Source organism: Labeo rohita, chromosome 7 (genome assembly GCF_022985175.1).
Source record: "Labeo rohita strain BAU-BD-2019 chromosome 7, IGBB_LRoh.1.0, whole genome shotgun sequence".
Taxonomy (NCBI): Eukaryota; Metazoa; Chordata; class Actinopteri; order Cypriniformes; family Cyprinidae; genus Labeo; species Labeo rohita.
The window spans coordinates 18,200,796-18,217,877 of NC_066875.1; the positions used below are offsets into that span (position 1 = coordinate 18,200,796).

At 35.2% G+C, this 17,082-nt stretch overlaps 1 protein-coding gene across 5 annotated transcripts in view; it reads left to right on the forward strand.

Moving 5' to 3' along the window:
* The window catches only part of crtc3 (CREB regulated transcription coactivator 3), a 51,144-nt gene that overhangs the window by 19,599 nt on the left and 14,463 nt on the right, over nucleotides 1-17,082 (forward strand). For 2 of the 5 annotated variants that reach the window (XM_051115197.1, XM_051115196.1), the window contains 3 exons: nucleotides 7,981-8,043; nucleotides 8,628-8,731; nucleotides 16,934-16,972. In XM_051115197.1, the coding sequence (XP_050971154.1) occupies nucleotides 7,981-8,043; nucleotides 8,628-8,731; nucleotides 16,934-16,972 (206 nt within the window). The remainder of the gene's footprint in view (nucleotides 1-7,980; nucleotides 8,044-8,627; nucleotides 8,732-16,933; nucleotides 16,973-17,082) is intronic. The other 3 variants (XM_051115199.1, XM_051115200.1, XM_051115198.1) reach the window with 2 other exon arrangements.

Sequence of the window (17,082 nt, forward strand, 5' to 3'; positions counted from 1 at the left end):
ATTGTTCTTTTGAATTTTCTATTCATCAAAGAAACATATTAATCAGCAGCTTTAACACTGATAAGAACCATTATTAATTATTAACTTAGCATCAGTAATAATTGATAATAACTGATCAACAGGTCAGCACATCAGAGAGATTTCTGAAGAATCATGTGACACTGACTGAAGAAATTTGTGCTGAAATATTGGCTTTGCCATAACAGGATTAGTTTGTACTACACTCAAAAGTTTGGGATCTCTTATTTCTCCTCATCAAGACTGCATTTATTTGATCAAAAATACAGAAAATGGTTTTTATTTTAATATACTTTAATAAAATAATTTATTCCTGTGATGCAAAGCTGAATTTTCATCAGCTGTTACTCCAGTTTTAAGTTTCACACAATGCTTCAGAAATCATTCTAATATGCTGATTTATTATTAGAATTATCAGTATTGGAAATATTTTTTTTTGGAACCTGTGGTTCTTCTTTTTTTTTCAGGATTCTTTGAAGTTAAAAAGAATAGCATTTATTCTGCATTATCTATGCTATCACTTTTTGTTTATTTATCACATCCTTGGTGAATAAAAATATTAATTTCTTTCAAAAAAAGAAAGAATAAAAATGTACTGACCCCAAACTTTTGAACAGTAGTGTACATTGTTAGTAAAGATTTCTATTTTAAATAAATGCTGTCCTTTTAAACTTTTTATTCATCAAAGAATCCTGAAAAAAAAATATTATAGGTTCCCAAAAAAAAAAAAAATTAAGCAGCACAACTGTTTCTAACACTGATAATAAATCAGTATTTTAGAGTGATTTCTGAAGGATCATGTGACACTGAAGACTGGAGTAATGATGCTGAAAAATCACAGAAGTAAATTAGATTTTTATTGTATGTTAAAATTGAAGATGTTCTACATTATAATATTTCACAATCTAACATTTTTTTAGAAACGTATTGAAAATATATTAAAAATCGTACTGATCCCAAACTTTTGAACGCCAGTGTATATTTTAAAATATATTCAAATAGAATTTATTTTAAAGTACAATGATATTTCACAATATTGCTGTATTTTGAATCAAAAAAATGCAGCCTTGGTGAACATAAATATCAAAATCATTTAAAAAATAATAAACCATCGTGATTGTTCCAAACTTTTGAGCGGTAGAAGCAGAGATGGGGGTAGCAGAGGATAATACTCTCATGTGGAGTTTAGCTGAATATATGATCTTAGGCAAACTTTTAGAGCTTCATTATAAATGCATAAACAGTGAGCAGTTCACTCCACTTCAAGGGGTGTCTCGGAGGCATCCCATGAATTATGAAACATAGGATTCAGAGGATCAAGCGCAGTTAGATCTTTACCACTACAATGTATATTTCAGAATTTTTCACATTGCTTTCTTGTTAAATCTTTTTAATTAAATCCAGTTTTCTTCTCATCTTCAGGAGTGTTGTCATTGTGTGTTCAAATTGTGTCCTGGTGAAGCCTGAATACTAACCACAGCATTTCTCTCTGATTCTAACAGTCTCTTTTTCTTCCTCAAGGATGAATGTACGGCTATTCCTCAAATCTCTTCTCAGTATAAACAGCACTAACTAAACCTGCCAGATCTTTTTACTAGCTACCCCTCAGAGCCGGCCTCCTCCTCCCCAGAACAGATCGTGAGCTCAGCGTGTTTGTAAGCCCCCCCTCCCTCTCTTTGCTCTGGACCAGATTAGCATTCACCAACGATTGTAGTCCATGGTTTGATTTGGTTTAGTTTTTGTTTTATTCCGCTGTGCCCGTTTGACCTTGCACAGATATATGTGATTGAATTGTGGGTGTGCTGCTGTGTCTTTTTTTTTTTTCTTTTGGGATCTTGCGCTTTAATATCATCTTACATGAATAAACGAAGAGCCGAACAGATGTTTTCTGTCTGCGTGGACATTAGAGGATAAGCTAGATTTAGGAGGAGTCCCGAGAGCGATTGCAAATGATTTTTGGCATTTTTAATGATGCTGGTGGTGTTTGCGACGTCTGCCGTTTGTTGTCTGACAGTGTGACACGTCACAGAAAATCTGCAGATTTACTAGTGTTTGGTTTGTGCAGTTGTAAAAAGCCTTAAGGGACGTCTGCTTGGATGTTTGTGATGTTTTAACACATGCAAGGAAGGGGCATAAGGAACTAGTTACTGTGTTGCTCAAGGGAGAAATCAAGGCCAGTTGGCAACAAATCGGTGATTATGGTTTTAGGGGCAGTGTTCATGAAGGCTCAGTGGGACTTTCCATGAAAATTGTATAAAATAGGGTTTTATATATATATATTTTTTTTTTCTTTTCCATGTTAGTGGATGTTTAACCTTCAGAAAATGTACTTATGAGGTTAAACTAATTTATATGAGCATCATATTCTGAGGTTTGCAACCCTTTTTTACAAAATTAACTTTTAGTCAAATTGATTGTTTGTGACAATTTGTGACCCTGGACCACAAAACCAGTCTTAAGTAGCGCGGGTATATTTGTAGCAATAGCCAAAAATACATTGTATGGGTCAAAATTTTAGATTGTTCTTTTATGCCAAAAATCATTAGGATATTAAGTAAAGATCATGCTCCATGAAGATATTTTATATATATTTTTTTCATTATTTATTCAGCTTTCAGATAAATAAATAAATGATAAATCTCAATTTTAAAAAAATAGACACTTATGACTGTTTTTTGTGGTCCAGCATTTTAATTTAATTTAATTAAATTTAATTAAATGTAATTTTTTTTTATTTATTTAGTTTTTAATTGTGTTAAGGGGGTTAAATGACTCAGTTGTTTATGATTTATTGAATCTTGATTCTTTCTGCCACAAATTAAAACTTAAAATAAATTAAAACAGAAAGTCTTAAAATCATAAAGCCATATATTTCTTCTTCTTTCTTTCTTCGTGTATTTATGTATTTATTTGGTAACAGGGTTAAATGACTCAGTTGTTCATGATTTATTGGATAAGGAATAATGAATTTTAAGAAATGTTTTTACTTAATAATTTTTATCCAAAAAGTATTTTAGAACTTGGAATAACTACAAAAAAAAAAAAAGAAGATGTGGAGTGTTAAGATATTATTAATTGACTTGATGTTTCTAGAAATCACACTTTAATTAGGCTTCTTATATATCCAGTTTTAATTTCTAATTGTGGAAAATCACACAAGAGGCATATTTAAATATTAAAAAGTGACTTTTTTGGTAAATTAAATAGTATTGGTTAATAGTAGAAAACAGTAGAAAACATTATTAAAAGTGTTTCGGATATTAAAATGTCTTAATTCTTCCTTCCCCAAATTAATACCTAAAATAAATTAAAGCCTTAAATTCATGAAGTCTTGCATCTTTCCAATATTTTTGTTTTGTTTTCTGATACATCTATATCTAAACTTCCCCAAAAAACAGGATAGATTTATTTGAGATATAAGCAATCTTTTTTTTTTTTTTTTTTTTTCTGAGAAATTGAACAAAAATTTAGTTTATGCTAAAACAAACTTTGGTCTATCTTTGTTCTGGTTTTAATCAAACATTTTTTAAAATCATAAATCAGTTTTCCAAGTAAATATATCTTGATTAAAAACATTCGCACTGGAAAACAAAAAAGATTTTTTTTTTTTCCCCTCAGTGTGATCTCAGAAGGTTAGGTAAAAGATATTTCCATATTCTAGTGGTTCGGAGCAGAGTGGTATTCAAGCCATAATCTTTATTTAAATTTTTATTTTTTAAATAAATGAGATCTGTTGGAAATATTTTCAAACTTTGAAGTGTTCCTAATACAGTACAATACATTTAGGACCATATTGACGTATTGTGTTCCGTTCAGTTTATTCCTTGAATTTTCTAAAAAAAAAAAAAAAAAAAAAAAAAATGGTGTGTAAAAGTCTAAAAACCTTTATAAAACCTGCAGAAACCCCGATTAATTATGACATTGTGTGTTCAAGTTATTTATTGCATAAATACATGCTAGGTTATTTATTTATTTATTTAAGATAATAGCTTATCAAGCTTATCTGATATGACTTTATAAGAAAAAAAAAAATCAAACATTTTTTTGTAATATAAAAATTATGTTTTTAGTAATGAATATTTCCTCAGCTTTTGAAGGCTATTGTAACATTTAAGTAAAGGCTATTTAATACTGAGCAAGTGAGCAATGGGTGCTATTATGATTAGTATGTAGGGGACTGGTCATGGTTCTCTGTTGGTTTAGAAGTGCAGTGGGCACACGTTTGGGCAGCAGAGGATGATCGTCCTGCTTTACTGGAGTCTCATCCTAATGTATGCCCTCGAGGAACTGTTTACAGCTATCTCAACACATCTGTGATGCATTACCTACCGCAGGACACACTGGGTAAGGGTTAATGAGCTGAAAAGGGCGTCCGCACAGCTCATTAACCCCTTCCGTCCGTTCACCACACAACTTATGCAGATTTCTGTTGCTTATTTACACAATAACCTGGTGTTGGGGTGGCGGATGTGTTTTGTGTTCAGTTCACAGGGCCTCACATCTACCACCAGAAAAGGAAATGTGAGTGGACTGAGCTAGTATGTTGCCAATAAAAAGATGATGTTGGCATTGAAATGGTCGAGAGAAAGAGCGGCACTGTTACTAACGTTAATATAGTGTTTTTTTTTTTTTTTTTAAATTTAACGTTTTTCTTGGACTGTTTTTTGCCACAACATATTCTCATGTGGCTGTGTGACCCTTACAGTACTAACATTAATGTGGTGTGCATTCTGATATCTCTGTGTTTTAGTGTGCCCCAAAGCTCAGTTGCGTCCATAGGGACGACAGCGCTACTATGATACTTTGAGGCTCAGCTCTCCCTGGGGTACAGCTTTCCCTCTGGTGTCTGGATAAACAGGGCTGGTTCTGAATCCTAGGCAACATCCATACGTTTCCCTGTGGAGCTCAGCTGGACTGGGTCAGGAACACGGGTCAACGTGGTGCTCTTAGTCCCACGCTCTCCCATCCTGGATCTGAGCCTCTGCTCTTCCCAGACCAGACTTCCTCTGGGAGGTTTTCTAGAAAAGCATTCATCCTGACTCAAGTGTGATACAGCAGCGATAGGCATTCATTGAAGAATCTCTCCGTTTTTGGTGGTCTGCCTGATGCCAGTTTTAAAAACATCTGTTTTTCACATTGTCTCAGTCAGCTTTAAATAACAATCTGTTTGTGAATTCTTTTCTACCAACTTTCACCAAGACTGCTTTTTGAGTCTGCAAAATGGTAATTATTTTACCAAAATAAGAGGGATCTAACAAAATTCATGTTATTTTTTATTTAGTACTGACATGAATAAGATATTTCACATAGAATACATATACATATAGTCCACCAGAGAAAATAATGGTTGATATTTATAAAAATGACCCAGTTCAAAAGTTTACATACAGTTGATTCTTAATACTTTGTTGTTTCCTGAATGATCCACAGCTGTTGTTGTTGTTTAGTGATAGTTGTTTACGAGTCCCTTGTTTGTCCTGAGCAGTTAAACTGCCTGCTGTTCTTCAGAAAAATCCTTCAGGTCCCACAAATTCTATGGTTTTTCAGCATTTTTGAAGAACCTTTTCCAACAATGACTCTCTGATTTTGAGATCCATATTTTCACTCTGAGGACAGCTGTGAGACTCATATGCAACTATAACAGAAGGTTCAAACGCTCACTGATGCTCCTGAAGAAAACACGATGCATTAAGAGCTGGGGTGGGGTGAAACTTTTTGAATTTGAAGATTAGGGTAATTTTAACTTTTGTCTTCTGGGAAACATGTAAGTATCGTCTGTAGCTTTTGAAGGGCAGTACTAAGTAAAAGTAGGCAAAATAAGAAAAATGCACACACCTTCATTATGTTCAAAAGTTTATACCCCTTGCTCTTAATGCATTGTTTTTCCTTCTGAAGCATCAGTGAGTGTTTGAATCTTCTGTAATAGTTACGAGTCCCTCAGTTCCTATCACCAAAAAAAAAACAAAACAAAGAAAATTAATGGCTATCAACAACTGTTTAGTTACCAACTTTCTTCAGTATATCTTTTTTCATGTTCAACAAAACAACGAAATTCATACAGGTTTGGAACATCAAGAGGGTGAGTAAATACTGACAAAAAGTTTCATTTTGGGTGAACTATTCCTTTAACATCAACAAACTAATAAATTTAAAGGAATAGTTCAACCAAAAATGAAAAATGTGTTTTTAATTACTCACCCTCATGTCGTTCCAAACCCGTAAAACCTTCGTTCATCTTCAGAACACACATATATTTTTGATGAAATCTGAGAGCTTTCTGACTCTGCGTAGACAGCAAGACGTCTAAAACAATCAAGGCCCAGAAAGGTAGTTTGGACATTGTTAAAATAGTCCATGTGAGATCAGTGGTTCAACCATAATTGTATGAAGCTATGAACACACTTTTTGTGCACAAAAAATAACTAAAAATAACTACTTTACATGGACTATTTTAACAATGTCATTGCTACGTTTCTTGGCCTTGAACGTAACAGTTGCATTGCTGTCTATGCAGGGTCAAAAAGCTTTCAGATTTTATAAAAAAAAAAAATTTGTGTTCTGAAGATAAAAGAAGGTCTTACAGCTTTCATGCTAATTCAAAGCAGTCTAAATAAATAAATACACCTGGAAAATACTTTTTTTATTAGTAAACATTTATAAATAACTGGCAATGCATAATATTAAATGTATTAGTTTCATTTTAAAACGTAAATCAGAATGGACACAAATTGTATATGCAGTTGAAATACATAAATCTTAAATTTAGGGCTAAATGTTTTTTGAGAGCATTTAAAGTATTTAACTTACAGATATCTCTTCATAATGGGTGGTCGATGGGCACTGACTTTAGTGCTCCATGCATGTGCTGCTAAGCCCTAATACGCTTCAAAGCAGGGGTGCAGACCAGCTTCATGGGGAAATGTGAAGGGAGGCTACTTTCTGTTGTTACAAGGAATATCTTTTCTTTTCCCGCACAGACTGCAGTGTATTGGTGGAGCATTACATCACCCTAGTGTGGTCTGGCATACTGTAGTCTCTCCTTAGCAGTAGAACGGGCTGCAGGAAATCTGTTTATTATTTCTCTTTATTGTCTTGGTGATAGGAATATGTTAACCCTCTTAGTGGGAACCAGCTTCCCTGTTTTGGCAGACAGCTCCGTGCACAGGCTACATCTGTTGGGCTGCCTGTGCATGTGCACAGTGAAGGTGAATCAGTATCGGATCACGCATGTCGTGTTTTGTGCTCTTTCACACACTTGCCATATGTCATTAGTCGCCGTGAGTAACAGCACCACAGAGTTATTATATCAGTGGCTATTTTGAAAAGTGCTTACAGGTAGACTTAATTGTTTTATTATACACTGCGGTGTAAAAGTTTGGTGTCAGAGCTATTTTATTTTATTTTATTTTATGAAACAAGTTGGTTATGCTCACCAGGGTGGTATTTATTTGATCAAGAATACAGGAAAAACAGTATTTAACAGTAGTGAACAGTACATTATGTGTGCTCTTTAGAAATTGTCTCTGAATTGCAAGGCTGTCACACAGATTAAGGTTTTTATTTATGTCGATTGCGTTTGTGGCCAGTACGATGTGTTTGTTTATTTGGTTGAGTCTATATCCTGATTGCCCGTTGTGGGTGCTCTGCTGCAGAGTTTCTTTTGGTTCATTAACCATTAAAGATATTATAGCACTTTTGTTTGCTCTCAGATGTGGCAGCTCCAATCTAATTGAAGCAGTAAATCAGTGCTGCACAGTATTAGTCTAACCTGGGGGAATAGGCTCTGATTTCTCCGGCTCTGTTTATGTTTTCTTGAAGGTGTCACAGAGGAATTTTCAGCCTGCTCGCTCTCTTCTCTGTTTGTGTCTCTCTGGCTTGCTCATCCTGCTGTACTAACCCCTGAGCCAGGGCTACAGGCTCAGTACAGTAGTGAGTAACACGTGACTGTTTCCATTTCTAAAGGGAGCAACCGCCATGGACCGAAGAGAAACGACCGGGATTTAGATTAATATCACAGCTTAACAGGTGACCTTTGACTTTCAAGTTCCTCTCTCACAGATCTCCTCTGGACCTGTCTCTTTTGTTTTTTTCTTATCGTCATCCCTCGCAGATCTCCTTTTCTCAGCTCGTTATCCGTAGATTTGATTCAGACTGCTTCTTGATCAAGTCTTCATACAAACTGAATGATTTCAAGCCAATCACAGATGCTGTTTCTCTACTCAGCCGGCTATTCTACGTAAACTAATATTTCACCGTACCAAACTAATCCAAACGAGGATCATTATTTCTACTAATCTGTTTTTCCCCTTTGCCTCACTCATTATTGTGATGTAGAGTGACTTCACCTTCTACACATAAGGAAAAGTGCACTTTTTCTTTTTTTAAACATCACCTGAAAATGGTTTAAAGGTCAGACCTGATAAAGGATGTAAAGCAGAGAGAAGCACTGGAGTACAGTGAAGTGCTCTTGAAAGTACCGTCATGTGTAATTGCTTAATGAAGGCAGTGAGCGAGGGCAAAGGGTCATGTGGGAATGGCTCGGCTCAGCTGTGTTTTTTTTTTTGATGGCTCACTGACCGAGCTTTTCTTTTTCTCTCTTTCTTCCACAGAACAAACTCTGACTCAGCTCTGCACACCAGCGCCATGAGCCCAAACCCACAGGATCCTTTTGGCAAGGCCCAGCAGATGGGCAGAGGACCTCCTCAGCGAAACGGTGAGCTCAGCTTCCTCCCTAATTCACTACCTCCACAACCATACTGTAGTTTCACAAAGCCATTGCTGCTGCATGGCATGACAGTGTGGTTGAAACAGAAATTCAGGGGGTGGAATGGATTGTACAATGGATGATAAATCAATGATTTATACCAGACCCAAATCAAACCGTCCCACCCGCAGCGTGTTTGCATTTGTGTTTGCACGACACAGCTGGGGCTCACGGTCTTGTTGTTTATATAGTTGTCTTGGTTACAGACACAGGCATTTCAGATGGTACGCTGAAAATGGCAGACAGTCAGTCTGCCCAGAGTGCTTTTAAATGGATGTTTCCTCTACCCTTATTTTTTTGATTTCTGGAGCACTCGAAAACAAATTAATGCAGAGCCCCATGAGCTTTACAGATGCAATAGTCTGGCTCATACTTCTCTAAAACGGCACGTAGCAAGAGTTCACAGACACATGTTGCAGTGAAGATGTTTGTTAGACTATAGGATTATGTCATAGGGTGGGATGATCAGTGCAAATGTTTCATCATTGCAACAGTGGAAGTCTGGCAGAAAAAAGTTATGGCTATGGCAATAGAATTATGTATTGATTTTTATTGCATGACATTGCATCAGCACTTCTCGTCCTTGTTAATATATGATGTTCATTAAAAAATTAGTTCACTTCCAGAATAAACATTTCCTGATAATTTACTCACCCCCATGTCATCCATCATGTTCATGTCTTTCTTCAGTTGAGGTTTTTGAGGAAATCAGTATTTTTCTCCATATAGTGGACTTCAATGGGGATCAACAGGTTGAAGGTCCAAAATGCAGATTCACTGCAGCTTCAAAGGGCTCTACATGATCCCAGCTAAGGAAGAAGGGTTTTATCTAATCTTATCTTATCTAAAATGGTCGGTCATTTTCTTAAAAAACAAAAAAAAAAAAAAAAAAAAAATGTATATACATTTTAACCACAAATGCTCATCTTGCACTAGCTCTGCGATATGCCTCTATGACTTCACACATTACGTAATCATGTTGAAAAGGTCACGTGTGGTTAGTTCTTCATCTGTGATCTAGAACTAGTACTCTGGTTCAAAAAGGTAGGGTTGGGCAAAAAAACTCCATCTCATTTTCTCCTTCAACTTTCACTTTCTCTGCAGGTTCAGTTTGTAAACACCAGGCCAGTACTTCCACCTACGTCATTTGTGACCTTTCCAGTGTGATTACTTAAACGGTTACTCCACCCCAAAATAAAAATTTTGTCATTAATCACTTAACCCCATGTCGTTCCAAACCCGTAAAAGCTTTAAGATATATTGGATGAAAACCGTGAGGCTTGTGACTGTCCCATTGACTTGCCAGGTAAATACCACTGTCAAGACCCAGAAAAGTATGAAATACATACTTTCATACTTTTCATACTTTCATGAAAGAAAAAAAAAACAATTTTATTCAACAATTTGTCGTCTCTGCGTCAACGTAGCATCATTTTGGAGAGCATCTGCTGGACGCAAACTGCGTACGCCGGATACACTGTTTTTATTTAAATCAAAGTGTAAATATACATAGAAAACGTATCCGTGTGGCGTAGCTGACACAGAACAGCGTATGCAGTTTGCGTCCAGCGGATACTTTCCAAAATGACGCTACACTAACGCAGGGGAGACGAATTGTTGACTAAAATTGTTATTTTTTTTTTCTTTGTGTACAAAAGGTATTCTCGTCACTTCATAAAATTCAGATTGAACCACTGATGGCAGATGGACTATTTTGACGACATATTTTCGTACTTTTCTGGGCCTTGACAGTGGTATTTACCTGGCAGTCAATGGGACAGTCACAAGCCCTCCCGGTTTTCATACAAAATATCTTGAATTGTGTTCCAAAGACGAACGAAGCTTTTACGGGTTTGGAACGACATGGGGATAAGTGATTAATGACAAAATTTTCATTTTAGGGTGGAGTAACCCTTTAATGCATGTGGTTAAGCTAGTGCAAGATAAGTGTTTGTGGTTAAAAAGCACACAAATTTAATTTTTAGAAAATGACAGATTGTTGTCTAGATAAGATCCTTGTTCCCCGGCTAAGATTGTGTAGCGCCCGATGATGCTGCAAGAAAGAAAGACATGAACATCTTGGATGACATGGGAGTGAGTAAATTATCAGGGAATTTTTATTCTGAAAGTGAACTAATCTTTTAATATCATTTTCTTCAGTCTGAATAATAGAAAAGCTGGGAGTGCATTTTGAGGATGATCTTCTGGTTGCGCATTACTGGTGTTTGTTACATATTAACATTGCTTTGCGGATTGTTACATCACATCTCTTTCTAGTATTCTTACATGTATCATGGAAAAGCTTGACAGGATTTACATAGTCATGACGTGAAGAGTTTATGTAACATTACACAGACAGACAGTATTACAGTAATCTCATGCCAGTGCATACACAATCTTTCAAAAGTTTGGGGTCAGTACTTTTTTTTATCAAATTATGAATTAAGTGCAGTCATGGTGTGTTTCTTCACAAATCATTTAAGAGGACATTGGATGCCCATTTTCCACAAGTTGGTATAATTCTTTAGGGTCCTCATGAAATGTCTGCAACATACTTTGGTTAAAATTCCTAAAGGTTGTATAAAACAACACTATTTTTAACTGGTCAAAAACAGCTCTGTTCACCATGAACTGTGCATGGCTCTTTAAATGATAATGATCTACTGTTTTTTTTTGTATTTGGTGGCACATTACAATCAAAAACAATACGAATCCACTGCGTAACCAGTAGTGATATCGGGAGAAAATGAAAATGCTTACGAGACATTACAAGGCTTAAAAGACGTTGTCGCTGGCTGAGGACGGAAATATACTAATATGGGACAGTCTGTCAGAGGCTGTGGGTGGGGCTTGAGCAGTATGACATCATATTGCTCAGAAATTCAAAATGGCTTAATAACTGACACTATTTGTTTTTTTTGTTTTTTTTGGGGGATTTAAAAAAAAAAATGAGTGAATGGGTTTTTATAATTTTAGGGTTCACACACTGCTAAGACACATTTTCACATTTACTTGCAAACACAATGTAAAAGTGAATTTTGCATCTGATGTCCCCTTTAAATAATCTTAACTTTATCCATAACAATATTTCAGTTGGCCAGAGTGTGATTTATCGTTTTCGAATCAAGATATTGTTGTCTGGGACACATTGAGCTCAGAGACTGCAAGCTAAACATTTAAAAACTCTACAGCCATTTATAAGCTATATTTATTCACACAACACCATTAGTATGTAGAGATAATCCTGTAGTTTTCCTCACATGAAACGTAGTAGAGGCTTAAACTGTATTTGACATGTCATCACGGATTGCCCAGCCCTTTTTCTTTTTCTTTATAAATCATCTGCTTTTTTTAACTGAGGAATTAGTCAGTTATTTTCTTTTATTAAACCTTTTTGTTCTGCTCTCTCTCACAAATGGATTTGCAAGCATTTAGGCTTGAGTTTGCGGCTCATCTGCGCTGCGTATCCAAGATAAAAGCATCTTTGTTTGTTAGATCTTTCTGTTTAGTCAGTAGATTTAAATAACATGTTGAATGAAGATATGGAGCAACTGTGATGGTCACATGTACACCGAGATATGGAGAACTGTATCTCAGAAGCTGATTGTGGCCCAGGGCAGTTGTTTTCTCAGAGACACTTTAGTTTAAACTGATAAGAAACAGTTTCACTTGAGGACATGGCAGACAGCAGGCATTTAATATCTGTCTGGCAGCTCTTCTGAATTATGCACACAGCTGACTGTGTAGAGGTGTGCAGTGAGGCTCACATAATGTGAACAAGTACAAACCAGCCTCTCACATGGGACAAAAATTTATCTCGCTTCCGCTATCACAGTAGTCTCATCCCAAACCTGCCAGCCAACTCAAGTGTGTGATGCAACTGTGCTATTCACGTGTGGATCTCCCAAAAGAATTAGGACCGTATTGTAACTGTGTGCCACGTTCAACCGCTTGACTCTGACCCTACTGGGATTTATGATTTGACACCAGCTATAATAAGAACTGCTCTTTTTTTAGGGGAGCTTGCTATATGGATAATTCTAGGTAAATGTAATTGTCTTTTAACATGAACTATGTTGGGTATTTTTTTTTTAGGCACCTTAACACTTCAAGATAAAACGTGACAAAAATCTGGACCCAGGCCAACGTTATTCTTTTTCTAGTTGTCTTTTTTCCATCAGTTATGGCGTTGAATGAGATTCTCAGTAAGGGGGAAATGAGGTGTCGCCGTTCTTTTTGTTTGATTCATTGTGCGTCGCAGTTGGGCGTCTGAGGTCGGCAGCTTTGCTGAAGCGGTGGAGCTGGTTGATCTGGCTCTGGGCCCACACTGCATCGGTTCTGGGCTAGCGTCGGCAGAGGAAGCAGAAAAGGAGGTTTGTTTTCCACAGGATCTCTGTGGTGCGCACAAAACAATGCCTCTCCATTGATTCGCTTTGCGCTTGTGGTCACAGATTTCTCCTGATATACATTTTTTTTTTTTTTTTTTTTTTTTTGTCCACACATTTTCTTCTCCTTATGGGGTGTTCCTTAAAGAGACAGTGCACACTAAGAAGCCATTTTCAATATTCTCCCCCTCTAGAGTTTGTGCCCCAAGTCTTCAGTGGGTGGAGTGTGTGTACTCTAAATGACTCATTTCAGTGAATCAAATGTTTGTGAGAAGACTGGACTGATCTTTGCAGCTTAAAGATATGTTTAAATGTTTGTGGTCAGTAAGAGTTTTGTTTGTGTGTTTTGAAAGAATCAATGCCAAAAAAGTAAAAGCAAAGACATGTATATAATGTTACAATGGTTTCTTCCGATTCATCAAAGAATCCTAAAAAAAAATATCATTGTTTCCAGAAAAATATTAAGTAGCTCCACTGATAATAATAGAAATGTTTCTTGAGCAGCAAATCAGCATATTAGAATGATTTCTGAAAGATCATATGACACTAAAGACTGGAGTAATGATGCTGAAAATTCAGCTTTGCCATCACAGAAATAAATTATTTGAAAATACACTTCCAGTCAAAAGTTCTTTTTAAAAATTTTTATGTTTTTTAGTCTCTTCTGCTCACCAAGCATGCATTTATTTGATCCAAAGTACAGCAAGTACAAAATATTTTTACTTTTTAAAATAACTGTTTTCTATTTAAATATATTTTAAAATGCAATTTATTCCTGTGATCAAATCTGAATTTTCAGCATCATTACTCCAGTCACATGATCCTTCAGAAATTATTCTAATATGCTGATTTGCTGTTCAAGAAACATTATTATTATTATTATTATTATTATTATTGTTATTATTATCAATATTTAAAACAGCTGACTGCATTTTTTTCAGGAGAAATTATAGAAATTAATGCTTTTATTTTTGCAAGGATGCTTTAAATGAATCAAAAGTGATGATAAATACATTCATAATGTTACAAAATAAGTTCTACTCGGCTGTTTTCAACTTAATAATAATAATAATAAATGTTTTTTGAGCAGCAAATTAGACTATTAGAATGATTTCTGAAGGATCATGTGACTGGAGTAATGATGTTAAAAATTCAGCTTTGAAATCACTGGAATAAATTACATTTTAAAATATATTCAAGTTAGGGATGCAAAAATACAGTTCAATACATACCTCAGTTTTTAACCACGGTTTTCGCTTTGGTTCGGTTCTAAAAGCTTGCCACATCAGTGTGTGTTTTTTTTTTCTTGTTTTTTTTTTTGTTTGTTTTGCATCTAATTAACAACAAAATACTCCTGTAAACCTCTGTACACTGGAAAAGTGTGGATTATGATATGTCTGCTTAATATTTCTTTTGAGAGAGGTATTATTTTTCATATTTTTATGCAAAATAGGATGGGTTTCATTCATACTGGATGCCAGAGGGCGCCCTCGTGCAGAAAATGCACATATGCGTCAAAGAGATAAAACTGATGGCGTTCCAGATAGGAAGTCTCTAATATAGATAAAGGCATCTCTATTGCTGGGTTGTGGCTTAGAAGGGATACAGCTCCGACTGAAAACTAACAATAAAATGAATTGTTTTACCTATTGGATTGTTTTTTTAACCCTAAACATAACCCTTACTATAATAAAAAAACAGTTTTATTGTTGTACAGTGTCAAAAAAATAACGTTAGATTGATGTGCGCATGCCCAGTAGCTAGAGCTGTATTCCTTCCAGCCTTAACCCTATTGCTGTAACTGAATAAAAACAAGATATAACGTTAAACGTTTTAAATGATAAAATGTAAGGACAATAAACACTAGTCTGCAATAACATATGGTTTATCTGTGTTCTTCAAGCCATCTCGGGTATTTTCATAATGATTAAGTATATTTGTAAGCCATTGCTAATGAGCATAGGCTACAGTATAGAATATATTGTCTGCCTCATTCTATGATAAGAAGCCACATCAGATCACAAAAGGAAGTTTTTTCAAACACTCGACTGATGCTGTTAAGTAAAAATAAATTATAATGTTGTCTATGTTGGACAACAAGTTTAGAAAGGCTTATCATTGCGTTTCATCAGAAGGGAAAGATGCTCTGCAAGTGTTGCTTTTTCAAATATAAACGGGGAGGCGTTTCCTCATCTCAGCACGTGAAATCACAGGCGTGCACACAGCAAATAAAGAGAAATAAAACAAGGAAATTATTTAAAAAGCGAAACCGAAAAAATGCAATTCACAAGTGCTTATTGAACCGTGGATGTGACATCCCTAATTCAAATACAAAACAGTTATTTTAAATAGTAAAAATATTTCACAATTTTACTGTTTTTGCTGTACTTTGAGTCAAATAAAAATTAAAAAAAAGCAGAAGAGACTTTTTTTTAAAAAAAAAAAACAAAAAACAAAAAATGTTACTGTTCAAAAACTTTTGACTGGTAGTGTATATTAATTTTTTTTATTTTAATTTTAGTTATTTAATATTTTTAACATTATTAATTTAATCAAATAAATGATTTTTTATGAGCATAAGAGACTTAAATAAACCGTAAATGCTATAAAACATTATATCAACCCCAAAATTTTTGGCAGTAGGGAATGAGGGAAAGCTCCTTGCTAGAGGCTGTTTTTTCTTCACTTCAGGCATCAGAGGAGAGTGAAGGGTCTGTGTGAAAGATCAAGGAATAATTAATTGCTTTCAATGCTCAAGGTTTGATTCATTTGAGAAGTGGACATTAGACACGTAATCAATTTCGTCTGGTTTGCGTAAAAGCTTGCCGTTAAAATGTTTTAATTATGTATGTCATTAGTGATGCTTTTTAATATGTTGTGTTACGTCACCAGTGAGCCAGTTAACTATATTGATATAGTGGTTGGGGGTGAGGGTTCGTTTGTACAATTATTTTTTCACAATTGTCACTAATCAGTTAAAAATTTGTAAATGACATCGCTAGGTTTTCTGAACCCCTTATACAGTATATTTCATTGGGCTCCCTTGTTCCCACTGATGTTTTTATAGACTTTCAGAAAGCAGTTTTTTTTTTAAACAATTCCCATCTATTTTTCTTTTAAACTTCAATTTGTTATATTATGTTACTTTTACCATGAAATGTATTTGCATGTTTGTTTTTTTTACGTTTGAATTTGTGGATGTTCTGGTTTGAACCGCGCCTTTTTGATTCGCTTCGAGTTCTTTTTCCCAATCATCCTGAAAGTAGAATGCTCTGTGTTATTTCTTAATAATGAAGGGGATTTACCAGAAACAGTATTTTTAGGGTATATTTTAATCTCATGATTACACATTAAATTTCTTGGTCTAATGATTTTATCCCTGTTGTTTTTATTACAATCATGAAGTATGTGTGTGATGGTGCTTATTTTCATCACAGTTACATCTGTGAAAAATAATTTATTACTTTCAGTGCTTTAGATTGAGTCATTTGTAAAGTGGATATTAGACACAATTAATTTCAGGGTCTGTTTTACGTAAAAGCTTGCAATCAAAGTGTTAATCATGCTAATACGCTGAAAGACATGTAACCTGGGTCAATGCTCAAGTGCACATGCTCTCAATGTCAATCCTTCAAATGTTTTCTGTCATTCTCTGCCCTGGGCCTAAAAGCAAACAGCAAATGAATGGGGGAAAATTAAATGTGTGAATTCATAATGATGATCTGATTGGACTTTTCTCTTTCTGTCTGTGTTTGCGGTCGTGCAGCCAGCATGAATGAAGCAGAGGTGGACAATACTGGAGATGGTAAGAGTTGTCATGCTTGTTGACTCTCCATCATGTGTTCAGCTCACCAAAAAAAGATTCACCCCTTTAATGACATCATCAGCCCTCATAATACTCCACTGTGGTTTGCT